This window comes from Vombatus ursinus, unplaced genomic scaffold (assembly GCF_900497805.2).
Source record: "Vombatus ursinus unplaced genomic scaffold, bare-nosed wombat genome assembly UNPS02014799.1, whole genome shotgun sequence".
In the NCBI taxonomy this organism is placed as follows: domain Eukaryota; kingdom Metazoa; phylum Chordata; class Mammalia; order Diprotodontia; family Vombatidae; genus Vombatus; species Vombatus ursinus.
The window spans coordinates 4,789,473-4,816,088 of NW_020954577.1; the positions used below are offsets into that span (position 1 = coordinate 4,789,473).

General features: G+C 44.0%; 1 protein-coding gene across 2 annotated transcripts in view; it reads right to left on the bottom strand.

Annotated features, from left to right (window-relative positions):
* The window catches only part of LOC114050684 (cyclic AMP-responsive element-binding protein 5), a 487,545-nt gene that overhangs the window by 111,460 nt on the left and 349,469 nt on the right, over positions 1 to 26,616 (bottom strand). For both annotated transcript variants that reach the window (XM_027872545.1, XM_027872546.1), the window contains 2 exons: positions 10,365 to 10,491; positions 5,390 to 5,500 (listed from right to left, as the gene is read on the bottom strand). In XM_027872545.1, the coding sequence (XP_027728346.1) occupies positions 5,390 to 5,500; positions 10,365 to 10,491 (238 nt within the window). The remainder of the gene's footprint in view (positions 1 to 5,389; positions 5,501 to 10,364; positions 10,492 to 26,616) is intronic.

Here is a 26,616-nt window from a genome sequence, read left to right on the forward strand (position 1 = left end):
GGATGCCTTTTCAGAGTCATGTTTTTAAATAATTAAGGGCACTGCTGAATTTCTGTTACAGTAGGGATTCTTCACCATTTTGGTGAAATTCGTGGACTCAGAATAGGAGACTCTTCACAAAATAAATGATTTTTAAATGGATAAAAGAAAATGGATTATAAAAGAAACCAATTACGGTGAGATATCTGTCTGTCTATCTGTCTTTTTAATTCATGGGCCCCATATTAAGAACTCCTGACCTAGAGAGAGGCCTCTAGTGTAGAGATATCAAACACATTGCACCTGCAACATTCTCACAGGATCCAGATTAAATATAATTGGGAAATATGTAACAAAATAAATAAAAATACAATAAAACAAAGATAACATTGCATTTTAAACGAAATCAATAAGTGGTCTGCAGGGATCCTTACGTGCAGATGAACGGCCCCATTTTCTATCTGTGTTTGACACGATGCGTCTAGTGCAAAGGTGGGGAACCTGCACCCTCAAGGCCCTCTAGGTCCTCAAGTGGGGCACTTTGACTGATAGCATATTTGGGTCTAGCTTCCATGGAGGATACACAGGAAACCATGGTTAAGGAAAGCCCTGAATGAGGTGCGGAGCACTTATGAGCGCCACCACTGGAGATCACCAATCCATTGAAGTTGATATGGAAGAGGTGGCTGATAACCAACACTGTGGTTTTCCACACCCATTGGTAGCAGCAGAGAGCAAACTATTTTGACATTTCCCCAAATCTTTGATTGTTATGTATCCCACTAACAAACTGCATTATGTAAAAGGCTCATGGGAGGAGGGGGAATGAGTAAAAGAGGTTGCTTATCACATGGATGTACAGAGTGCCAGAGAAGGGCATGGCTGGAAATCAAGCACAGTGTGGTTGCCTTGAGCCACTGCTTGGCCATCCACTGCCAATCCCACATTCTTGATGTCCCATTTCATTAGCTGCCACCACCCCAGACTCACACCTCAGAAGACAGAGGGACTGTTTTAAGCTTCCATCGCTCTTGTGCTCTTGAAAGGGCACCAAAAGGAGTGGATTACCAAGAAGGGACTAAGAAGGACGTCAAATGAGTGAAATTTGTGTCAAGCAAACCTGGAAGTTGGATAATAGCAGAGAAGGTTGTTATTATTTAATAAGAGAGTCAGAGGACCAGAAATGACCTGGAGGGATTCTCTGTATACAGACTCATGACCTGGGGTAGACAGCACGGCAGGGTTAACTTCCTATGGCTAAGAAATTCATTAGCTTGTGCCCTCGAATCATAGCAATCCTGGACAGAATGTGGGGACTAACTTCGTATGCTATGTGAAAACCACCATGTTAAATGATGTTTTAACAAATGAGTTGGTGATAGGGGTGATAAAACAGTGAAAATGTGCCTTCAGCCCCTGGGCAGTGGAAGCCACCATTGTTGTCTTCCATTGTTAGCAAATTTATAACTAGTCATGATTGTAGAGAAGGGATCCCAAAACTTTTAGCCATTTGTTGACCCCCCTGGTTCTCTTGGCACACCATGGGTGCATAGCAGTGAGGACAGCAGGATGTACTCCCCTTTTTCTGAGCCCAAAAAGGAAAGCAATTACGAGTGTTGAGTGACTGTTGCCTCAGTCTCTTAACTACACTGGAAAAGTTATTTTTTAGGATCATTTGCTGATGAAATCAAGAATATACATCTTGATAGCCAAGGCATCATTATCTCAGAGTGGAGAAAAAAGTGAAAATAAGGACTTTGAAATTTCTTTTTTTTTTCCTTTTTATCATTTCCCATATGTCGTCTTTTGGGATTCTTCCTCTCTCTCCCTCTCCCCCCTTGTTAGTGTTCTCTACTTCTTGAAATTGCTTTGTATGTACTTTGCAATAACTTGGTATCATCTTATTTGTGTACATTGTGCATTCTCCCCAGGGGAATATAAGCTCCTTGAGGGCAGAATCTGTTTTGTTTTGCCTCTGTATCCCCAGCTCCTTCCTTACCAGTGCTTCCTTACCCACAATAGGCAGGCATTGGAGAACCACTTATTAAGTTGAATTGAAATATCAAACATGAATTTATGCATTGGGGTCTACTATTATACACCATCAATATACAGCAACACTTTTTCTCATACATATAAAGGATCTGGAGGTGTGATTTTGGGGCGTTCTTCTCTGATAAGAAGAGCAAGAGTTTAGGTAAGAAAATTTCTGAGAAAAAGTAAGAAGAAACCAGAGAGAGTAGACAGGCAAAAACACTTGGCTGTTATGTTATCCCTTAGAAAGTCTAAAGTCACCTAAAGTTTGCCTGTGGCCAACAATCATTTACTAAGGGCCCACATATACAAGATACTGCCTGTGATGCTAAGAATATAAATACAAAAATAACACATTGCCTGCCATTAGGGAACTTGAGTTCTATGGACCGTGACAACAAGAACACAAGGAAGGAAATGTGATGTGTTTAGAAAGTAAACAAGAGTAGGAGGAGTGGGGGGAGCATTCCTGGCATCCTGTGCAAAGACACAGAGGTGGTCAATGAAATGATGAGTTTGGGGAAAGTACAAAGAGGCCACTATGGCTGGATGGTAGCCTGTGTGAAGGAGAATGGTGGTTGAAGTCAGTCTGGAAAGATCAGTGACAGCCTGACTGTGTAGAGCTTCACATACTAAAGACAGAAGTTTCCATTTTGCTCTATGAGCAGACAAATGACATGATCGGACCCTGGCTTTAGGAATATCAGCTGGCAGGTGATTAGGAGATGGGTGGAGAGAAGAAGGGAAAGGCTGGTTCTTTTGGAAGGGCAGCCATTTTCCTGATAATGCCCTCCAACCCAATGGGAAGAGCCAGAAATTGTCCAATCTGCAGGATTGCTGTCTAATACTGATAACACATGTATGGACAACTAATTTTATTTTTTTCTCGAGTATCTTCACTGTTCCGTTTTTCCCTTATGAGAAAAAGTGTGTGTATATGAGAGAGAGAGAGAGAGAGAGAGAGAGAGACTGAGAGAGAGATTGAGAGAGAGAGGGAAAGAGGGTAAGCTATTAGTTTGGTCTCCAAAATCAATGCCAACATGAACTTGACTCTGCCAACAAGTATTTGGTTTGGCTCTGCATGACTTAGGCTGAACAAACATTTGCCTATTTCAGAAAGATTTACCCGGCTCTATAGCAGGCATTGGTGCCATCTGGCATGTCACCATGACTGTGGGGCACAGTCAGGAGAGACCTCTTGACCACGAATTTTTATTTGCCCAAGGTCGCCAGCATTCTGGGCTTTGTCACTACTTCGGTCAATGGGCTACTCAGTAAATAAATGCTTTTTCAGGCTGAAAGCTCACAAATCTGGGATTCCCCAGTTGATCCTGAATTGTTTCTGTCTTTGGATCTCAGTTGACTAAATGAACATCCCAGTGAATCCTTATGGGTAAGATAGGCTGAATAAGTACCCAAATTGACCATTAAAAGCTTCAGACTGAGCTGGTCACACATCTAGCCATAAGCTCTAGCCAAACTCACTCCTACCTTCCCAGAGGTATAGAGGTGTGATGCTCGTGTCCTATGCTTAGAGAAATTGTCAAGTGTAACCATCAGAAAACTGGATAAACATCTTTAATGATGGAGGCAACCTGGTGGCTCAGTGGATAGAATGCAGTGGCTGGTGTCAGGAAGACCTGAGTTCAAATACAGCCTCAGACACGTATCAGCTGTGTGACCATGGGCAAGTCTCTTAGCCTCTGTTTGTCTTAACCCACTGGAGAAGGAAATGGCAAACCACTCCAGTGTCTTTGCCAAGAAAACTCGCATTGGTGTGCTATGGTCCACAGGGTCAAGAAGAGTCAGACACAACTGAATGACTGAACAACAATTATAAAAGCAGGAAATTATCACACAATGGTTTTTACATGGACTGAGCAGGCAAGATCCTCTGTGACATGTATTATTCCTATCAATCTGAGGGAGTTTCCTGCCTAGGGCACCCAGACTTGCTCAGGTATGGCTCATAGGCAAGACTTATACCTAGGTCTTCACAGGACCATAGATTTAGAAGTGAAAGAGACTGAGGAAATCATCACATCCACCCCAGTCATTTTACAGAGGAGGAAATCAAAGCTTGGAAAGGCAAACTGATTTGCCCACAGTCACATAGCCAGAATGAGTCAAAGGCTGAACTTGAACCCAGGCCTTCTTGACTCTACCCCCTTTGCCATGATGCCTCTTGATCAATTTTCTAAGAACCCAAGTGGCAGAAGTGGTGCCCATCTACATTGGCAGAGAGAGTTTCCTTATCAGCTATTCCCTGCACCAATGAAATCACAGGCCAGGTTTAAAAAGACACCTATCAATGTCCAATGGCACAGATGTACATGGATCAATCATTCACTCAATGCATGACTGGACTTTAAAGCATGTAAGACCTAGGACCTTTGGAGTAGCTGCAGTGCTCTGCCCGATACATACATTTCCATCCTGGCTGCTTTCAATACTGGCTTCAGATGCTACATCCTGCCGCTGAGAAGGCCTCCCTGTTCTCCAAAGCCAAGCCCACGAAACACAAACTTCGGAAGCTCCCCCCACCCAGGAGAGGACTGAGGCCCAGCGTAGGCCTGTGATCCTACAGACCCAGAAGCAACTAGCTAAGTCGGTTTCAGAGGCTTCACCCCTGCTTAGCCCCAGGGCGATGAATTCCTCAGTCACAGTAATTCTTGAAGACCATCTCCTGAGTTGCAGAACGATCGCATCTTGCCTCCGTGGAGAGAATAACCACACTGAGAGAATTGCTGAGCCTTGAAGCCAGTATTATTGCCACCTTATTTTAGAGGATCATGGGAAAATTTCTTGTGACCATAATTTTATTTTAGAAGTGGAGGAGGCTGATGGGAGATGTAGCTCTGGTCCTTTAAAAGTCAACGTCAAATGAGCAGACTTACCTTGAGATGGTTTTGCAGGAGCTCAGATTGAATAAAGAAAGTTTGGGTGATATTGGGGGCATGTATTTTTCATATCTAATACTTACTTGGGTAGAAATATCAGGAAAATACATTTAGAAACGAGCTGACATGAGGGAGAAAGTCTGATATCCTTTCTGTAATACCTAAACCCATCCAACATACATCTTCCACCGAAGCAAAATAAAGACAAAGACACAAATCTGGGGCATCCGTTAAAGCTTTTTTGGAAATGCTGCACTTTCCAAATATCCCTTTCACCCTCTATGTCTCCCAGTTCACTGGGGACAATTTTCCTAACAAACACTCTCAAATGTGAGCCAGTCTGTTTATGGGCCTTGAACAGAAAGCCCTATTCATAGGAAACAAGGAGCCGGGTCACTGCAGTGACCCACACTCTGGGCTGGCAGGCAGCACACCCAAGCAAGGCGGGGTAAAACAAGGAAGGAGACGCTCCTTACCATCTTGGCCTCTGAATGCATCGGCTGGACCTGGGGAGATGCGCAGGGATTATTGAGGTTTGGGCCTTGCATTCCCATGATGTTGGAGTTCACAGACATCTGCCGCTCCATCTACAAGAGAAGAAATCAGCAGAATTAAAAATGAATACTGAGAAAAGTCCTGCGGGGTGGACCCAAATCTGCCAGGGATCTCTGAACGGACAAGTCTGGGTTTCTTTGAATAGCCACCGAGAAAACCTGTTTGGTGGATGACACACAATGCCCATCTGAGGTCCAACATCAACACTGTTTTGTGCCTAGAGACAATAGCAAGCCATCTAGCTGTGGACCTTTCTTCAGAGACCTCCTCAGTGGCTAGGGGCATACAGAGTGGTTTCAGAAGATAAAATAGTTTATTTTTCTCTAGCCCTTGAAGGCTTGCGAAGAGGTAGGGAGTGTAGGTATTATGACTCCTATTTTACATATGACAACCCTGAGGCCCAGAGTGGTAATATGACTGGCCAAGGGTCACACAGCTAGTGTCATCTATAGTAATTAAACGCAGCTCTCCTTCCTCAGAGCAGCTGGGTGTCATAGTGGAGAGAATGTTGGACTTGTCTCAGAATTCTTCCTCTTCTTGTTTGAGTTGTTGAGTTTTTTTTTTTCCCAAGTCAGATTTGTGACTACATTTGGGGTTTTCTTGGCAAAGATATTGGAGAGTGATTTGCCATTTCCTTCTCCAGCTCATTTTACAGATGAGAACACTGAGGCAGACAGGGTTAAGTAACTTGCCTGGGGTCACACAGCTAGGAAATATCTGAGGCCAGATTTGAGGTCAGAAACATGAATCTTCAGATATTACAATGCTTCAGACATTTACCTGAGGTTAAGTTTCTTAACCTGTTTCAGCGTCAGTTTCCTTATCTGCTAAATGGGAATAATAGTGACACCTACCTCTCATGGCTGTTGTGAAGATCAGATGAGATAATATATGTTAAGTATTTTGCAAACATTAAAATGCGATACAAAAGCTAGTGGTTGTTGTAGTGGTAGTGGTGGTGATGATGGTGATGATGGTGATGGTGGCGATGGTGGTGATGGTGGTGATGATGGTGGTGATGGTGGTGATGATGGTGATGTTGGTGATGTTGGTGATGATGGTGGTGGTGATGGTGGTGATGGTGGTGATGGTGATGATGGTGGTGATGGTGATGATGGTGGTGATGGTGGTGATGGTGGAGATGGTGGTGGTGGTGGTGGTGGTGGTGGTGATGATGATGGTGAAAATGGTGGTAGTAGTGGTGATAACGGTGGTGGGGGGGGCTATTATTATTATTCCTGATTGATAGGCTCATAGACTTATAGCTCAAAGGGACCCCAGGGGTCATCTAGTCCAAATACCTCATTTAATAGAGGAGAACGTCAGGGCTCAGAGAGGGGAGGTATCTTGCCTAAAGTCACACAGGGGTCAGAACCAGGATTCCCACTCAGGTCTTTTGATTCTAAAATCAGTATTCTTCCCATTGGGTCACATTGACCTTGTATCCCAGAACCTAGGACAGTGCCTAGCACATAGTAGGCACTTAATAAATGTTTGTTGATTAAGTGACTGACTAGTACTTACTAGGTGCTTAATAAAGACTCATTGACTGACTAACATCTATTTTTTAAATTTTGAGTTTCAAATTCTCTCTCTCCCTCCCCTACCTACTGAGAATTATTCCTTTCAAATGGAGAACTGAAATGGCTTATTTTGTCCCCAGTATCTCCTTGGGAACATGGACATATTGCCTACATGCCATGATCTGGGGTACTGAGGTAACAAGGGCATCCTGGCTCATTCCATATTCTCCTTAACAGAGAATGCTCCTACCTACCATGATCCTCAGTTTTCAAAGAATCCGAAGAAGGCCTCCAAACATACAATGCCAAAGTGGGGCTAAGGGAGCTAGAATCTTTCCCTAAACGTTTACAAGGGCCCTTAGATCCTGCAGGGTCTCGTGGTGCTGGCTATGAACATCTGTTTGCATTTTGGTACAGATGGGCCAAAGTGCTGATTCACAGCTCTGCCCAGTGACACCTGGAGGGACAGTCAACAGAACGTGTACTCTCCAATCCCTGCTGGCATCTTGTCTCCCTCATTAGGATATACGCTCCTTGAGGGCCGGGGCCACATTTTCTACCTTTCTTTGTATCCAGTGCCCGGCACATAGTAAGTGTTTAATGGTAACTGGCTGACTTGACTGGCAGGTCCTACTGAGCTGGAAAAGCTCTAAGCTTCAGTGATAGACTGCCTGTGCTAAAAAGCCCAGCCCAGCCACGTCTACAGAAGGTCCTTCGCTCATTGCCAGAAGGTTGCCCAGCAGGTAGTTAAACCTGAAGGGCACAGTGATTCATGAAGGACCCACAACACCAAGAGATGGGGTATGGTGATCTGCTTCAGCACAGGAAGATCACTATCATTAAAAGTACCAATAGATGTAAAAAAATATTTATGGCAGCTCCTTGTGGTGGCTAAGAATTGGAGAGCAAAGAGATGCCCATCAGTTGGGGAATGGTTAAACACGTTGTGGCATATGAATGCAATGAACACTATTGTGCTACAAGAAATGACAAGCAGGATTAGTTCAGATAAACCTGGAAAGACCTCCATGAACTGATGCTGAGTGAAGTGAACAGAACCAGGAGAATGGACTAATAGCATACGATCTGCCTCCGGAGAAAGAACTGATATTGACTGAATACAGACTGAAGCATGCTATCTTTCACTTTCTTTCTCTCATTTTTTTCTCTTTTATTTAAGTCTTCTTGTTTACAATTACTAAAAAGGAAATGTTTTTCATAACTGCACATGTATAACCTATATCTGACCGCTTATCGTCTTAGGGAAGGTGGAGGGAAAGAATTTGGAACTCAAAACTTTAAATAAAAATGTTTTCTAAAAAAGTACCAATAAGGCCCTCTGGGACACCTTTGATCCTGTAATTCATTCAGTCTAAGACTGACAGCTGCAAGGGCCTGAGAGGCCACCTAATCTAATCTCTAAATTTTACAAATGAGGAAAGCAAGGCTCAGAGAAATTAAGGGGCATACCCGGTTCACACAGCTAGGATCAGAGGCAGGATTTGAGTCTAGGCCCTTCTGACTCCAAGAACATCATGGTGCCCCCTCTTGTTCACAGAAGAGCAATGGGAGTAGGGCTCAGGGCCTTTTGGGGGTGGAGGCAGGGGAGCGTTAAAGGGGAGAACGAGTCAAGTGAAGGTGGTGAGCTTGGACGGCAGTCTGGAGTGGTTCCTCCAGACTCAGTGACTCCTTGCTCTTCTCTACCTTCCCCATCTGCTGGCTAAACAACTTCTCAATGGCAGCCAGCGGATGGTGGCCCCCAGGCCTGGCAGGGCCGTGGTAAATCCTCACGTAGTGGAGGGCAGCATAGTGCAGTGGGCAAAGCACTGTTATGTGGGGCAGGAATCAGGAATCCAAGTCCTAGCTCAGCTAGTTATGACCTGCGCAACCCTGGGCAAGTCACAACCTCTCTGTTCCCACATATATACAACCAACCCATGTTTATTAAGCACCTCCTCTGTGCCAGGCTCTGTGCTAAGCACTGGGAATATAAAAGGAGGCAAAAGCCAGGCCCTGTCCTCAAGAAGTTTACAGTCTTTGACCTTACTAGTTGTGTCACCCTGGGCAAGTCACTTAACCCGGATTGCCAAAGCAAAAACAAAAACAAAAACAAAAAAAAAAAAAAAAAGAAGTTTATAGTCTATGGGGTGGGGCAGGGAACATACAAATAAATATTTACAAAGCAAGCTATATTCAGGATAAATCAGAGATCATTAAAAGAGGGAAAGCAGGAGAATTAAGAGGGGTCAGGAAGGCTTCCTGTGGAGGGTGGGATTTTAGTTGGGACTTGAAGGAAGCCAGGGAGGTCGGTAGTCACAGTGGAGGAGAGAGAGAACTTTCCACTCACGGGGGACAGCCAAAGAAAATGCCAGACACAAGAGACAGAATGTCTTGGGGTTGGAACGGCCAGTAGGACAATGTCACTGGATCGAAGAGTATGTGTCATGTAGTAAGGTAGGAGAAGATTGGAGAGGCAGGAGGGGGAGAAATTATGAAGGGCTTTGGATGTGAGAGGCAGACCAGATCTGGGGGCTCTAAACTTTTTAAACTGTTTTTTCTCTTGGTAGGTTTACTGTGGGGGGCGGGGTAGGAAATTTCTCAATGGCACCCCGGGTAACTACCACTGTAGATGTGGTTACATTGGAGAATATCCCTATGATGGGGTATCATGGGAAGGCTGGGATATGACCCAACTTCCCACCCTTGAATTAACCCATTTTGTGCAATTAATTCATTTTGACAGATAGAGGGCGTGAGGCACAGGAAAGCAGGATATTCCAAGCAACAGGGATTCTATAAAGAAGTGAGGAGGAGGGCAGACACATTGGGCATGCAGCCCAGTGCTTTGCTCCAAAACATAAAAGTCTCTTATTTTCTGACCATTTTGGAGAGGCATTTTGGTATCATGGAGAGAGTGATGGAATTGGAGTCAGAAAGGATCGGGTTCAAATTCCACCATTTGAAGTTTATTAGCTCTATCTAGTCATTTCACCCTTAACCTAATCTGGGCAACTGTCTCAGATTTAGCTACAAAGCTACTAAGGGGTTGTGATGGGTGAGGTGGAGGGAGCTCCCATCGCACATCCTTCATAGTTCTTAGCTTTTTTTTGGTGTTGGGGGTGGGAGGCTGGACCTCCCTCCTGGACAGGCAGTCTGGTGAAGCTTAGGGACTCTTCAGAATCATGTAATTAGATGCATAAAATAAAATACATAGAATTACAAAGGAAACCAATGATATAGAAATACAGTTATTAAAAAAAAACCCACCAAGTTCATGGACTTCAGGTTAAGATATAAGAGAATGTAAGATATAAGTGAAAGCAATAGGACAGGCAAGGAATAGGAGAAACAGCTAGGAAACAGAAACCCTTACCGGCATCAGGACTGCTGAAGAGCTGGGCATGGTAGGGTTCGGCAGGGTCCCGGGCATAGAGGCTGGCATGGGCTGTCTCTGTCTGTTGTGAAGGTGCAGTAGTGACGATAGAGAGCCTGGGACAGGCCTAAGAAGGAAGGAAGGAGAAGTCACCATCATTCTCAGCCCGGAGTACATTAGTACTAAGAATCCCATGCCCAAGAGATCCAATTCACCAGTAGAGTATGCATGTCAATGAGGATCTTGGGGGAAAATAATAATCAGATTTTCCATCCATCAATTAATCAATAAACATTTATTAAGTGCCTACTATGTACCAAGCATTGTGCTAAACACTGAGGATACAAAAAGAGGCTTAAGACAGTCTCTGCCCTCAAGGAGCTCATAATCTAATGGGGGAGATGATATGCAAACAAGTACATACAAAGCAAACAATATGCAGGATAAACAGGATAAATATTCACTCTAATAGCTTGAGTTCACATACTGCTTTAAGGTTTGAGAAACACTTAATAGGCATTATATGATCAAGGTTTTTTTTTTTTAATCTCTGAGGAAGCATTAGGACATTGGGCAGAGTTCAGAATCCAGAAAGGAAGTGGGTTCAAAACCTCTGTCACGCAAATGCTGGAGAAGATGTGGAAAAACGGGGACACTGATGCACTGCTGGTGTAATTCTGGAGAATTACCATTCTGGAGAACAATTTGAAACTATGGCCAAACGGTTATAAAACTCCGTATACGCTTTGACCCAGCAATACCATGACGAGGTTTGTATCCCAAGAAATCAAAGAAAAGGGGAAAGGGTCTATATATACCAAAACATGTATAGCAGCTCTTTTTTGTGGTGGCCAAGACTTGGAAATTGAGGGGATGCCCATCAATTGGGGAATGGCTGAACAAGTTGTGGTATATGAATGTAATGGAATGTTATAAGAAATGATGAGCAGGATGGTTTCAGAAAAACCTGGGAAGACTTATATGAACTGATGCAAAGTGAAATGCATAGAACCAGGGGAACATTATACACAGTAACAGCAACATTGTATGATGAAGAACTGTGAATGACTTAGCTATTCTCAGCAATCCAATCATCCAAGACAATTCCAAAGGACTCAGATTAAGCATGCTTTCTGCCTCCAGAGAAAGAACTGATAAACTCTGATTGCACACTGAGACACGCTTCTTTTTTACTTCCTTCGTGTGTGTGTGTGTGTGTGTGTGTGTTTCTTGTGTGACATGGCGGATATAAAAATATTCACATTTATGATCAATATGAAATTGTTTGCCTTCTCAAGGGGTGGGAGAGGGGCAGGAGTGAAGCAGAGAATTTAGAACTCGATTTTTTAAAAAACATGAATGTTAATTTTTTACATGTAATTGGGAAATAATTAACTAAATAAAAATAAATGTTGAAAAAAAAACCCTCTGTCAATTACTGTATGTGTGAAATTGGCCAAGACACTTAAACTTGTCGGAATCTAGATTTAGAGCTTGAAGGAAACTCAGGGTCATCTAGGTCAACTCTTTCATTTTACAGATGAGGAAACTGAGGCCTAAGGAGAGAAGTGACTCGCACAGCTAATAAACAGCAGAGCTGGGATTTGAATCCAAACCTGGGACTCCAAAGGCAGCCCCCTTTCACGGTACCCTGTGACCTCCAACTTTATCTTTCTCCTCCTTCCTTTCCTCACCTGTAAAACGAGGGGGTTCGATGAGGTGACCCCTATGGGCCCTTCCGGCTCTAAATCTTTTTTTCTAGGGACCTAGGCTGGGATATGGTCACATGTGCCCTCTCTGGATCATGTTTTTTCAGGGCTAGAAATAACTCGTGTCATTCCCTCCGTCCCGGGCCTCTCCTGGAAGCCTGCTCTCATTGTAAGCAGCCCCATGTCCTCACTCCCTGCAGGGCCAACTTCATCTGCTGGGTCACAACAGAAATCTACTGGAGCTTCTCTCTCGGATGAGAAAACAAACCGAAAGCCTCCGGTGCCGGCTTCCCCACACAAAGAACCAAGGGCAGCTTCACCCTCCGTCACTCGGGCTTCTGCTGGGAGACTGGAGATTCCAGGCTCCCAGTTAGAAATCAGCCATTTTATAATAACTCAAGGTGTTAGGTTGCTTGACAGAAACTCTCTGATTTTTGGCCTGACCTCCAGCACTTGTGCAAGCCATCCTCTGGGGAGCCCCAAGTCTGAGCTTTGCCGCCGCACAGAAAGAGGAAAAAAAAACCCTTAAATGGATTTAATGAGTCAGGGAACATGGGACTGAGGGAAAATGGGAATTGTTTGTGTTTATTAAAAATGGCAAATAAGCTCACTCCCTTTTGAAGCCCTCCCCCTCGGTGTGTCTCAGCTCTGCGGATCTGTATGAAGGCTTAAAAAAAAACAAATGAAAACATCTCACGACATTCCAGGTGGCTCATTTGTGATAACTTTACTCTGAGTTTTGCCCTTAGAAACATAAAGTTTCATTTATCGCTGGCTTCCTTGCTGTTCCATGACACCATTTCCAACTCCAGGCACTTCGCTGCCTGCCCCATGCCCAAAATGCTCCCCCTTCTCACTTTTGTCTCCTGCCTTCCCCAGCTTCCTTCAAGCCCCAGATAAAATCCCACCTTCTACAGAAATCTTTTCCTGATCTCCCTTAATTGTAGTGTCTTCTCTGTTGATTATTTTCAATGTATCCTGAAAATATCTTCTTTGTACGTAGTTGTTTGCGTATCGTCTCCCCTAGTAGACTCAGCCCCTTGAGGGCAGAAACAAGATATGGACAGTACAAAGATCAACTATTAGGAGAATCATCCGTGCAGCCTGGTTACATTGTAATGTCGCTTTAAAAAAAAAAATACAAAGATCAGAAATTGCTAGGACTGTTAAATCATGGTTATTAGTCCAGTAGGATGGACAAATCCTCCTCAAGACTTGTTTGTGTTTTTGTATCCTCAGTCCAGTGCCTGGCACATAGTAAGCTGCTTGTTGGATTGGACTGAATTATTGGGAAGATGTGGGAGGCCAAGATAAGCAATGAGATTCGATGTTCCCTCTCTGGTTCATACAGCCTGACACAGCAAAAGATGACTACCTTTGCCACTTTCTTTGCTAGAAATGATAAAAAGCCTCCTTTAGAAATCCTAGCTGACTGTCTCAGATACATACATGCTGGGATATTAATTACAAATATGCATGGATCCACAGAGTTATACGCCTATGATTTCTCCAACTTCTCCAAGTGCTTATAGACAAATACCTAAAGTTACAAATATATACGTATACTCACATTCACGAAATATGTAGGGAAAAACAAGAGAGTGAAATCTATATTCACATAGGAGAATCAACGTGGTGTAACAGAAAGTGTGTTGGCTTTGGAGGCAGGAAGAAGTAACTGGGTTCAAATCCCTTATAATCTACGTCATCACCCTGTGACCATGAGAAAAAGTTCACCTTTCTGAGCCAAAAAGCTAAAGACAGGTTGAGATCTGCATTAGTGGAGGGCAGCCCACATCTGGAAGTCTCTGAAAGAAGGAGTCACCTAGTCCAGTCTCTTCCTTTCAATAGCAGGGGAAACTGAAGCTCAGGGAGTTGGTGACTTGTCCAAGATCTAACAGATAGTTACCAACCCAAAAGTGGGATCTTCCAATTCAGAATCTAGCATTCTTTTCCCTAGCACAATTTACTCTATCGTTAATCATTCTAAATATCTTTTAATATATTCCAACTACCTTAGGGATCGACTTCCAGCTGGAAGGGTCCTTCATTAAGTCCAGCCCCTTAATTTTACAGATTGGAAAACTGAGGCCAAGAAAGGTGAAGCACCTTGGGTTATATAGGAAATCAGTCAGTGGTAGAGCTGGAATCAGAATCTGGGTCCTCTGACTTCAGTCTGGTGTTCCTTGCCCTGCACCAAGCAGGGACAGTTTTATGGACATACGTTATCATATAAAATGATAAAAGCTGGTCCAAGTGAGTGGGGGGGGGGCTCCTTGTTTCTTTGGATTTAGATTAACCCCATACATTAGCACCCCAAATGACTGGATTTCATTCACAGATGTGGCTTGTGCTTTTAAAAACTGGAAGCAGAATGTTTAAACTATCACTTTCTACTACGAAGTTAATTTTTGATGTTATGAAACATCAGAGTAGCTCCTTTACTTTCTGGATATATAACTGAATTAGAAAGACCTGGGTTAAAGTCTTGCCTTTGATACAATAAGTAGCTCTGTGACCCTGAGCAAGTCACTCCTTCTCAGTGTCCCAGGCAACTCTCTGAGACTAAGTTACACAGAGTTTCCACTCTGATAAAATTAAAAGCTCTCCCTCCCCTTACAAAAATTGGATTATAAGTGGAGAATTGAGGCAATTATCAGGATAAATCAGCCCATAAAACACTTTTGCCTGAAATATCCAGATAATTGAGGCAAAAGTGGTTTGGGGTCAGAATTATTGGAGTAATTGCTTTAATTCTCCACTTCCCTTTGTATATGCAGACATCACCATAATTGTTATGATAATATATTGCACTCATATGATGGTTTAAACTTTTCAGGTCAACAGAGGGTAGGGCGGTGGATATGATTTCCCTCATTATTCAGACATGGAAATTGAAACTCCAAGACCATGTCTTCGTGTCCCACAAGGCAGTGAATGACAGAGCCCAGAACCAGCCTGACTTCAGCCTGCTACCTCCATACCTGAATGTGAAGCAGGGAGGGATTCTTGGTCTAAAGCTCAGTGAAAAGAAACTTTTCACCATATATTCATGTGTTCTCATGCTTTCTTTGTGTCATGGGCCCCTCTGATATTCTGGGGAAGTCCAAGGACGCCTGCTTAGAATGATGGTTTTAATGCATAAAATAAACTACATAGGATTACCAAGGAAACCAATTATATTGAAATCATTATCAAAATACTAAATAGAAAAGTTAATGGACTCCAGATTAAGAAGCCCGGGTACATTCCCACCTTTAGTCTCATAATTTTTTTCAGAGCAATTTATAGAGTAATACTGGAATGCCTCAGTGTAACTAAGATAAGAGATCATGAATCCATTTCAAATGATATTCTTCTTCCTCCCTTTCCTTTTAAACAACTTTATAAATCACACAGAATGAAGGCTAGGAAAATAAGACTGTGAAATTGTAGCAGTTGTGCAAACAAAAAACCAACAGCCTCTTGTTCTCTCTTTCTTTCTTTTCTTCTTTCCTTTTTTCCTTTCTTTCTTTTCCCCTGACCCTTTTCTACCTGCTTCCTCTCTCTTTTCTGCTTTCCTTTCTTTTCAACTCTCTACTCCTTCCTTCTCTCCTTCCTCCCTCTTCCCTCTCTTCTCTTCTCTTCCTCCCACCTCTTCTCTTTCCCCTTCTGTCCCATTCCCTCTCTTTCTCTGTCTTTTTAGTCTTCTCCTTCCTCTCTTTCCCTCCCCCTTTCTCTTTCTTTCTGTCCCTCTCCCTCATTCATCTTACCTCTCTCTCCACATCTTTCTCCTTCTCTGCTTTCTTTCTGTCTTTTTCTTCCTTTCTTTCTCTCCTTTAACTTTCTCTCCTCTTTCTCTTGCTTTCTGTGTCTTCCCTCTCCTTTTCCTCTGTCCGCTGCTTCTCTTTCCTTCTCTTTCTTCTCCTTTTCACCTCTTCTTTTTCTGTTTCTCTTTCCTTCTGTCTTTCTCTTTCCATTTTACTGCCTCCTCCACCCCGCCCTTGATCCCTCATTCTCTCCTTCTCTCTAGTGTGGGCTTGTCGCCACGAGCTAATAATTCCAGACTTTGAGCAAGCTGATCCTCTTTTTTTTAATAACCCCGTGCCTTCAGGCAGAGTGTTTCTGCTCACGATTTTTGGGGCGTGGAGCAAGGTAAGGTGTCTGAGCTCAGAGTGGATTCTTCAATGACTGTAAGGGCTCCTGCTGTACTGAGAGTTTTCCAAACGGACACCTTAGTCCTCTTTATACACTTGGATAAATACACTGCTTAGGGCTGGGATCCATGGAAGCTTTTCTTTCAATTAAAATGTCAAGGAGGACAGACTATTTTCACCGTCTTCAGCAGAAGGCACGGGACGACAGCAAACCTTCTCATGTCCCTGGCCCCTCATATCCTCCCCACCAGGGTGGGAGCGCCTACCGACAGTCAGACTGAATCTGCTCTTGTTTCTTGATGTTTGACAGAATAGGCTGACTTTAAAGCCCCAGAGGCAGACCTGGAAGGGATGTCAGAGGTCCTCAGCCAACTCCCTCCCTTTACAGAGGAGGAACTGAGGTCCAAGGGAATTGACTTGCCCGATCTCACAGAGCTGCTAGACCAATGCTTGTGGGTGACATGTCCTGTGAGGCTTCAGAGGTGGTTTTGTGTAATGGAAAGAATACTGGGTCTGGGGTCAGAAGGCCTGAGTTCGAATTTGGCTCTGCCACTTACTAGCTGTATATTCTTGGGTGAGCTACTTTCCTTGGTTAGTCTCAGTTTCCTCATCTCTAAAATGAAGGGATTGGACTGCACAGGTTCCGGGGTCCCCTCCAGCTCCAAATGCTAGGATCTCTCTTCTACGCCTTATAGATGTCCCACTCCCAAGTTCCCAAGGGATGTCTAAGCCCAAGAGTGAGCATCAAACACCAGTGCCTTCGGCGGAGCCCCGCAGGCATGTGGTCAGCATGGGAAAAACAATAAACGATGAAGCTAATTAAGCCAACCAGAAAGCAGGGAGCAAGCCAGAATTGAGAGTGAGCCACAAACATTTCAGAGATCTTGGCAAATCAGGAGACAGGAGGAATCTAGCAGGGAGGCAGCCCAGCTCAGTCTAAAGGGGGCCAGGCTAGAAGTCAACAGACTGGGCTGCCTGGGGCAATTCACCCCATCTGGGACTCAGTTTCCTTATCTGTAAGTTGAGGGCTTAGAACAGACATTTGAAATGCCATGACTTAGAACTCTTACTTTTTGGTTAGGGCTCGATTTAGAACCAGATGAAAGGAACGTGGACAAAAATTGAGAAAAAGAGACATGAACTCAATCAACACAATGGATATTTTCAGTGGGCTGGGGGCCATAAAAGGCAGTCTAAATAAGTCTCCTCTCTTAGGAGGAGGTAATACTGGTAACAGAATTTTTCTAAATAGCGGCATAATCACCAATACTATTAACAGAATTTTATAAAACATTGGCAACCATATCAGTTCAACAAGCATTTATTGGGAATGATAGTTGGGTCAAAGAATCAGAATTGGATCCCACCTCTGTGTGACCTTGGGCAAGTCATTCTCTGGGTTTCAGTAATCTCATCTGGAAAATTGATCTTTGTTGTCTATTTCAGTTCTAAATCTCTGATCCTCATCTGTATTCCCAGCCTTCCTTCAAGGCTCAGCTCAAATCCCACTTTCTGCAATGTGACTTTCCCTTTCCTTCCACGGGCTAGTGCCTCTAAGATAGCCTTCCACCTACAATGAAACCACCTTACACTGACATGGTTGTTTGTATACAGGCTCCCCTATCAGGTTGTGAGCTCCCTGAGGGCAGGGACTGTCTTCCGGCTTTCTTTGTATCTCCAGGGTTTAGCATAGTGGCACACAGCACACAGTAGATACATAATAAATGCTTATTGATTGACATACTATATGTGCCAGGCCCTGTGAACATAAAGACAAAAGTCTGTCCTAAAGGACTCGCCATTTTACACAGTTCACATTTAGACAAAACATACACTGACAAGCAAATACAAAAAAAAAAAGTTCAAAGGAATTTTGTGTGCATATGTGTGAGAGAAAGAGAGATAGAGATAGAGACAGAGACACAGAGAAATAGATATGGATATAGATAGATAGAGAGAGAGAGAGAGACAGAGAGAGAGAGAGAGGGAGGGAAAGAGACAGAGACACACAGAAAGAGAGAGACAGAGAGAGAAAGAGATAGAAAGACACACACACACACATACACATACACACACACACACAGACACATGGAGACAGGCAGTGGATGGGGAACACTAACCATTAAGAATGGGAAAGACCTCAGGGAGGGAGCAGCATCAGAGCTCGGAACCGAAGGCACCATGGGGTCCTTTTAAAAGGAGGAGGTCAGAAGGGATCCCAGACCAAGTAAGCACAGCCCTTGCAAAAGCACTGGGAGGACACCAGAGAAGGAAGAGTTTTGGTCTGTGTGCCTTCTGAGTACACTTCTATGAAAAGAGACAGAGACTTCATTTGGATGTTCTTAAGAGAAGAATTATAGCCTGACTTGCCAAACAAGTTTCTGCCAGGGGCCAGGGAAGGGGAGTCTAAGCCCCTCAATCTTCAGAGGAAGGAATAAGCAACAAGAGAGAACAACTTTCCCTTTTCCCTTCCCCCAGGAGGGGACTTTTAAAATTTCTGCTTCTCCTGAAAAGGAAATGACAGTCAGAGATCTTGGGTGCAACATGGGCCTAAGGGGTGGGGGACTTCTTTTAGCATCTTCATTTAGCAATAGCATGTTATGAAGCAACAGAAAACCACAGAATGCTCCCTATTCCACAATCAAGACGAAACAGCTTAAATTTAGTGGATTAAAGATCACCCGTTGTTAGGATTAATTCTAGAATCCCAATATAAAAATAATCCAATATAATAACCTAAAAATAACTGAACCCTGCCAACTCACTTTTATTTATAATTAGTAATTATCTGAGAAGGAGCATAGCCAAGAGGATAGGGAGCCAGCCTTGGAGTCAGGAAGATCAGGTTTAAGCCCTGCTTCTGACCCATCCTGACTGTGTGATCTTGGGCAAGTCTTTAGCCTCTCAGTGCCCCAGGCAACTCTCGAAGACAGTCTGCGTGCAGACTATGTGCCCGTTTGCATAGGTACAGGGATGTTCTGTGCTGGGAGTTGCCTACACCAAAGGAGGCACACAAAGCATTGATCATTGTCCTTAAGGGGACCTTAAGGTCGCAGAACACTTTCCATATGATATCTCACACGAGGCTTTGTGATTTGGTAATTAAAATTTTATAGTTTCATAATTAAGGAAACTGAGGCTGAGTATAATTAAATGACTTGCCCAAGGTCAATAGGCAGCATGCTAACAGTACAAAGAACACTGGGTTTCCAATCAGAATTCCTTGGGTTAGAACCCTGCTTCTGCTCCCCACTCTCTGTGTGACCTCGGAAAGTTGCTCCATCCCTCGGCCTCAAGCTTTCATCAGCAAAACGTGGGATGGTAGCTGAGGTCCCTCCTAGGTCTAAATCTAGGCTCCAAAGAAGTGTCAAAGGATTTGAAGCCAGGCCTTCCTGACTCCACGCACGCACTTGGTCCACCATGAAGCTGCTGAGGAATAGGTTACATTCAAGCCACAAAGTCCCTGCTTGTAGCCAAATTTTAACTCGGCATTCGTAGCATTATTGTCATTCAGTCACGTCAGTGGTGTCTGAGTCTTCATGACCCCATTTGAGGTTTTCTTTTTTCTTTTTTTTTTTTTCTTTTGGCTAGGCAATGGGGTTAAGTGACTTGCCCAAGGTCACACAGCTAGTAAGTGTAAAGTGTCTGAGGCCAGATTTGAATTCAGGTCCTCCTGACTCCAAGGCTGGAGCTCTATCCACTGTGCCATCTAGCTGCCCCGCCATTTGGGGTTTTCTTGGCAGAGATGCTGGAGTGGTTTGCCATTTCCTTCTCCAACTCATTTTACACATGAGGAAACTGAGGCAAATAGGGTGAAGTGACTTGCCCAGAGTCACACAGCTAATAAGTGTCTGAGGCTGGATTTGAACTCTGACTCCAGGGAGAACTGGTGAGTATTGTGCCTGAGGTCAGACAGGTTGGATGAAAATAATCCACAATCCTCTATCAAATTTGAGCTGTCTTGAGGTTCAAGGCAAGCTACTGGGAATGAAGTGCCGGCTGCTTTTGATAGAATTTACGTGTGTGTGAGTGTGTGAGTGTGTGAGTGTGTGTGTGTGTGTGTGTGTGTGTGTGTAATTTATTGAAAAAGAAGCCAGACAGAAGAAGAAAGAAGGAAGAAGGAAAAGACAGAGAGGGGGAGGAAGGAAAAGGAAGCCTACCCAGACAGCTCTTCGTTTCCTCCCAAGCAGTTTCTTCTCCTTTCCCTCCCTCTTGTTTTCAGCTTCCTTTCAGATGTAGTCTTTCTCGTTAGCAAGTAAACTCCTTGAGGGCAGGAACTATGTGCTTGTATTCCTAGTGCTCTGAACAACAGCTTAATAAATGTGTATTGACTGACTCCTGGCAAGCCATGCCCCTTTGCAGTCATTTCCAGCCCATCTGTTCCACTGGGGGTCTAGATGCCTTACCAGTCAGTGAAAAGGAACAAAAAGAAAATCCATGGGATCACTGATTTATAGCTGGACAGGATCTCAAAGGTCATCAAATCCAAACACTTCATTTCATAGAGGAGAGGGCCGAGGCTGGTGTGTGTGTGTGTGTGTGTGCGCGCGTGCGTGTACGTGTGCACATGTGTGAAGTCGCCCCAGGAATAAGTGGCAGATGCTCTGACTCTAGTGCTCTTTCCACCGGACCATTTTGTCTCCCAAACTAAAGCCATACAGCTGAGACCAAGGGTCAGTGATTGGGGGGGTGGAGGGCAACTTTTCATTCAGGGAGGGAATTCGGAGCAGTGAGAAATCACTCATCGCAAGACAAAGGGTCAGTCTTGGCTATAAGTAACTGTGTGACGTGTAGCCTTTCTGGGATCAGTTTCCTTCCCCGTAACATGAAGGGAGGGGCAGAAGATGACCTCTGAGGCCCCCGAGCTCAAAATCAAGCCTCCTTCAGAGCCCCGTCAGAAGCAAAGGCTTTCTGGAACTTCATAAGGAACGCCTCTCTCTCTTCCATGAGCCCTTCTCTGAACTTCTTAGGACAACACCATGGATCTCTTCATTCATCAATGGGCATTACACAGATATATGTATGGGCATTATACACACATATATAGAGGTTCAAAAGGAGCTTCTTTGCTGGATAATGGGAAAAAGTGAATCGATTTATATGACCAAACTGGATCTCCAATTTATATGAACACTCCACTAAGACCCTAGCACAACACAGTCCTGTTCTTGAAGAGCTGCGATGCCCCTCCCCCTCCCTCTCACCCCAGCCCCGAGTCATCTGTATTTCTTTATCAACGGCGCCCTTAAATTAGAGCCCTCTGATGACTGCTGGGTCCATTTGTTTTTACATCAATTCAATTAATTTCTATTTGAAACCTTATTTTAGGCATTTTTTCCAAACAGACCTAAAATAATTCAGGAAAGCTCATCTGTCTCCAATCTATGTAATGTTTTAAAAATTGGATGAATGCCCTACAATAATACTATACTTAATAATGCTTAAGGTCTTGGACTGGAGAGTATCAGTTACATTCAAACTGTGGTCAATTAAAACATCCCCTCTTGGGTTTGCATTGATTTACAGATACTGACAAAAGCATTTTTTGGAATCATTATCACCAGGGGTATCAGAAGGGAAACCTATCACCCGAGGTAAACCGGGGGCCCCATTTCTACCCCTCTTGACTACCGAACTTTTATCGTTTAGAGAAATAGCCTCTGGTCCCTTGGAATCCCTAACTCTTCCAGCTCAAAGGAAAACATGACTGAGTGACCTAATGCCAGTAATAGAATGCAATAGAGCTTGTGGGCTGGTTGTACATCCAAATGTACCCTGGGCATGATGTATCTTCTCAGTTCAGGGGAGATGTTCTATATTAGGACTTTCGAAGACTTGAAATGGAGAATAGCAAATGGAGGGGCAATGGATAGAGAGGGATTGAATTCAGAGTCAGAGATCACAGATGTAAATCCTGGCTCTATGTGACCTTGGGCAACTCAGTCCCCATGTCAGGGCCTCAGTTTCTTTATCTGTAAGATTACAGTTTGACTAGATGACCCGTAAGGTCTCTGGTTTTATGATTCTGTCAGAGAAAACAGAGTTCTCGGAAACTTCTGTAAATAATAATGATACATGAGCTCACGTTGACATGGTGCTCTCTGGATGGAAAAGCCCTCTATATGCGTCATCTTTGATCTTCGCTACCATCATCTGAGGCGGGTGCCATAGTGACCCATGTTTTACTGATGAGGAAAAGGAGGTTCAGAAATTAAGAGATTTGTCTAGTCACACAACTAGCAAAGGTCTGAGGTAGGATTTGAACCCAGGGTCACCTAACTTCAAGCCTACCCCACTGCTGGGCTATCTCTATTAACCATTGGATCAACTCTTGTTGGGCTGAATCATTTTTCTGGACAATTTCAGGATGGATTCCAGGTTGACAAACTGGATTAGATGTAGAGTGAATCTCATTTGGTGAAATTATTAAATTAAAACAAAATACTCACTCCAGCACAAGGCGGCATAGTGGACAGAGCCTTGCTACGCACTACTGCCTGCCCTCTACCTTCCAGCTTCTCAGCTTCTCATCTAGAGAAAGTGAAGGAGCTAAAGATCAGGTGACCTCGAAGGTCCATCCCAAACCTAAATTCATAGCTCTCTGCTCCTTACTAACTGCTGGTCTTGGGCAGGTGACTCTCCTTCTCTGGGCCTCAGTTTTTACATTTGTGAAGTGAAGAGTTCTGAAGCCTCTTCCAACCTTAAAGCTATCATACTGTGATTCTCATTCAGTTTTTATCCTCAAGGTACAATCTGAATCTATAAAAATCGGCCTGTTAAAATAATTTCTACAGATCCACTTGGGAGTAGGGGAGTTAAGGAGCCTTGTCAAATGACTAAAGGCCTTTTAAAAGAGCCTAGGATCATAGATCCAGAATTGGGAGGGACCTCAGAGGGCATCCAACTTTTCACATTACAGATTCAAACAAAGTAATAGTTATTAAAAAAAAAAAAGCACTTAGTACAGTGCCTGGTACATAGTAGGCACTACATAAATGCTTCCCTTCCCTTACAAAGGGGGAAACTGAGGTCCAAGGGGGTTAAATGAGTTGACCAAGGTCACATGATATAATACCTGTCCAAGGTAGGAGGAGTCTTCTGATAGAGCCTCTGCCCTTTCCACTGTTCTGTGCTGAGTTTCATTCCTTGAGGGAATGGTATAAATTATAGATCAGACCCCCGATGAAGGGATTTTTAAAAATTCTTTATTTTTAAGTCAGCCAGTCTGTGGTTTCTGAACTGAGTTCGTTTATGGTTAAAGTTTGCACTTAGGAAATCCAATTAAGTACAGATGAAGAAGGATGAGGAGTGAGTGTGGGCTCAGGCCCAAATAACAGAACTGTATCAGGAAGAGAGTTCATTGACTCCACCATCCTGTCCCGGCCTGGGACCAGAACCAGGTGGCCTTAAGGCCAGGGAGAAAGCCCTTCATCCCTTGACTGAGAGGCATTCAATGTCCCCACGAATTTCCTTCCTGCTTCCTGGGCTGGTAGTCAGTTTTCTCTCTTCCTCAGAAGGATGCATCCACAGCCTTCACAATTCCAAGCTTGGATACTATATGCCTAGTAGGTGTTCCATAAGGGAATCATGCTCAGCTCAGGACTGGCAGGCGGCATCCCTAGCATTTCTTTTTATCAGTATTCAGCCTGGAGGCTGGGTCAAATTTCTCCCGGCCTTGCAGCTTACTAGCTACCTTTTTGGATTAGTTATAAGCTGTGGAAAGTGAAAACTCCTCGCCCCATCCTGTCTCCCAATGACCACTGAGTCACCAGCATTGGCAGGGATCTCAGAAGCCAATCTGTCCCATCTCTGCCTCGAAGGGTCATCCCTCTGTGTCGGCAGACCTCCAGTGAGGAAGAGTCCACTCTATCCCTAGGAAACATATTTGTTTTTGGAAAATTCTTATTACTGGAAAAATTTCCCTAACATTCAGTATAAATCTGCTTCTTCAACATTGGCCCATTGCTCTGAGTTCTGGCCTCAATCTAATCCCACTTCCATGAAATAGGTCCTCAAATACATGAAGATACTCATCACATTCTTCCCTTTGTCTTATCCAGTCTAAGCATCCCCACTTTTGACCAGTCTTCATATAGCATGATCTGGAGGTCCTACACTATCTTAGCGGTCCCTCCCCTGGACGCTTTGCTCTCCAGTTTACTGCAGAATTGACTAGGGACTCAGAGGTTATCTGGATAAGCCCCTAACCAGAACAAAAATCACGTCTCTTCCAAAAAAAGGTATTTTTGGACATATATACATATTTACATGTTTATTTTCTCCCCTTATGGAATGTAAGCTCTGTGAAGGGAGGGATTATTTCATTACTGTTTCACTATCTGCAGTCCCTGACCTAGTGCTTGGCATTCATCGGGCATGGAACGAATGCTTATTGATTGATCAATTGATTCTGGGCAGTCCAGCTAAAGGGCAAGGTGGAAATGCAATTCTCTTCAAAAAGCACTTATTAGGCACCTTCTGTATGCCAAGCTCTTGCTAAGTGCTGGGGGGCACAAAGACAAAATACATAATTTAGATTTTGTCAGACACTTATAAAAGGGCACGTAGCAGAACAAGGTAACCTTGGATGGAAAGACACTGGCAGCTGGAGGAGTGGGAAAGGGGATCAGGAAATGCAGAAGGTGGCCCTTGAGTGGAGTCTTAAGAGCAGAGACGAGGAGGGAGAGCATTTTACACATGGGACAAATACAAAGAGCGGGGAACCTGGATTTCCCCAGTTGTCCTCACTCTGTCAGAGCAGATACACTCCCCTCTGTGGTTTAGGAGATGGTCTTTGAGAGAGACCATGACCAAATGATTTATCACCCAGTGGCCAACATGGTCAGGAGCCTTTTAAAACTGGGCTAGGCTGGACCTTGTTGGTCTACTGGGTTCATCCCCAAAGCCTCGACAGATTAGTAGAACCTGCCAAAACTTGAGGGTCACCACCACACCATAACGATGTTCACTAAGGGGACTTTAGTGGATCTCTAATGCCATCATTAGCAAGAAAGTGAATGTTAAATCAAGCTAGGAGATGCAGTGTGGTGTGAAGGATGGACAACTATATTCAGAGTCAAGACAACCTGGGCTTGTCCCACCCCACACTAGTTATGTGACCCTGGACAAACTACTTAGCCTCTGAATGTCCCTTCTTCTAAGACTGTAGGTTGAGAAGCAATGTCTACTTGCTTTTTTTTGTTTTGTTTTGTTTTTTAGGCAATTGGGGTTAAGTGACTTGCCCAGGGTCACAGCGAGTAAGTGCCAAGTGTTTGATCTGAGGCCGGATTCAAACTCAGGTCCTCCTGACTTCAGGGCTGGTGCTCTATCCACTGTACCACCTAGCTGCCCTGCCCACTTGCATTGGTAAAGAGAGTTCCTTATATCAATGGGATGACAGATTGTATCACTCGCCCCCACCCCCACACCCAATAAAGTCATGTCTGAGAGCATTCGTTAGATTCAATACCTAAAATCATCCCCAGTAGGACTGCAGCTTGATACAATGGAAAGCTATCCAGATTAGGAGCCAGAAGACCTGGGATTGAACCTTGGCAAGTCTTTGCCTCAGTTTCCTCATCCATAAAATGAGAGGGTTGGACTGGAAAGCCCCTAAGGTCTCTGTTTTTGATTGCTGATGCCATGATCCTCTTCAGCTAAGAGGTGCAACCATATACTGACGAGGGGAGACTTAAGGAAGACAAGGGTGTCCTCCAAGGACTGAAGGTTACATTTCGTTTCCTCAGCTGTGGCCTATCACAGCCTAAGATGACCTCATTGCTCTTGGCAGCCCCATGTTACATGAATAACATACCCAGTGAAGTATTATTTGTAATGGCTGGGTTTGTCAAGTTGCTGTGAGTGCCATGAGACAATATCCTGTTTTCTAGGAATGATCAAGTTATCAGAGATTGGGGGGTGGGGGTGGGGCTGGGGGTGGAGTGTCGAGGAAACCTGTCTGAACCACCTGTCACAACTTTTCCCCGGGGCCACCTTTGAGGTTCCCCAGCACTGCCCATGAAGCACTTATCTCAGAGCTAAGCTGATATTAATCTGAGGCACTTAATAAAATAATAGCAATAAAGTTCACAGCAATGATACTTGGGCATCCTCTCCAAGATCTCACAAGGCTTTTCAAATATGTTTTGTTGCTCTTTTTTTTTCTTCCTAGTCTTACTCATGGGCTTAGAGTTATGAAGCATGACAGATGCTCTACAATGTCATCTTTGGACAGTAATGCCAAATGGCGGATCACAGATTTAGAGCTGGCAGGGACCTTTAAGGTCTTCTAGTCCAAGGAAAGTGAGGAAAATGAGGCCCAGTGACATTCCAGAAACCATGACATTTCACCTCCTCTCTCCATCCCCCATACCTAGAATGTTCTTGACTCAATTTCCCCCTCATCCC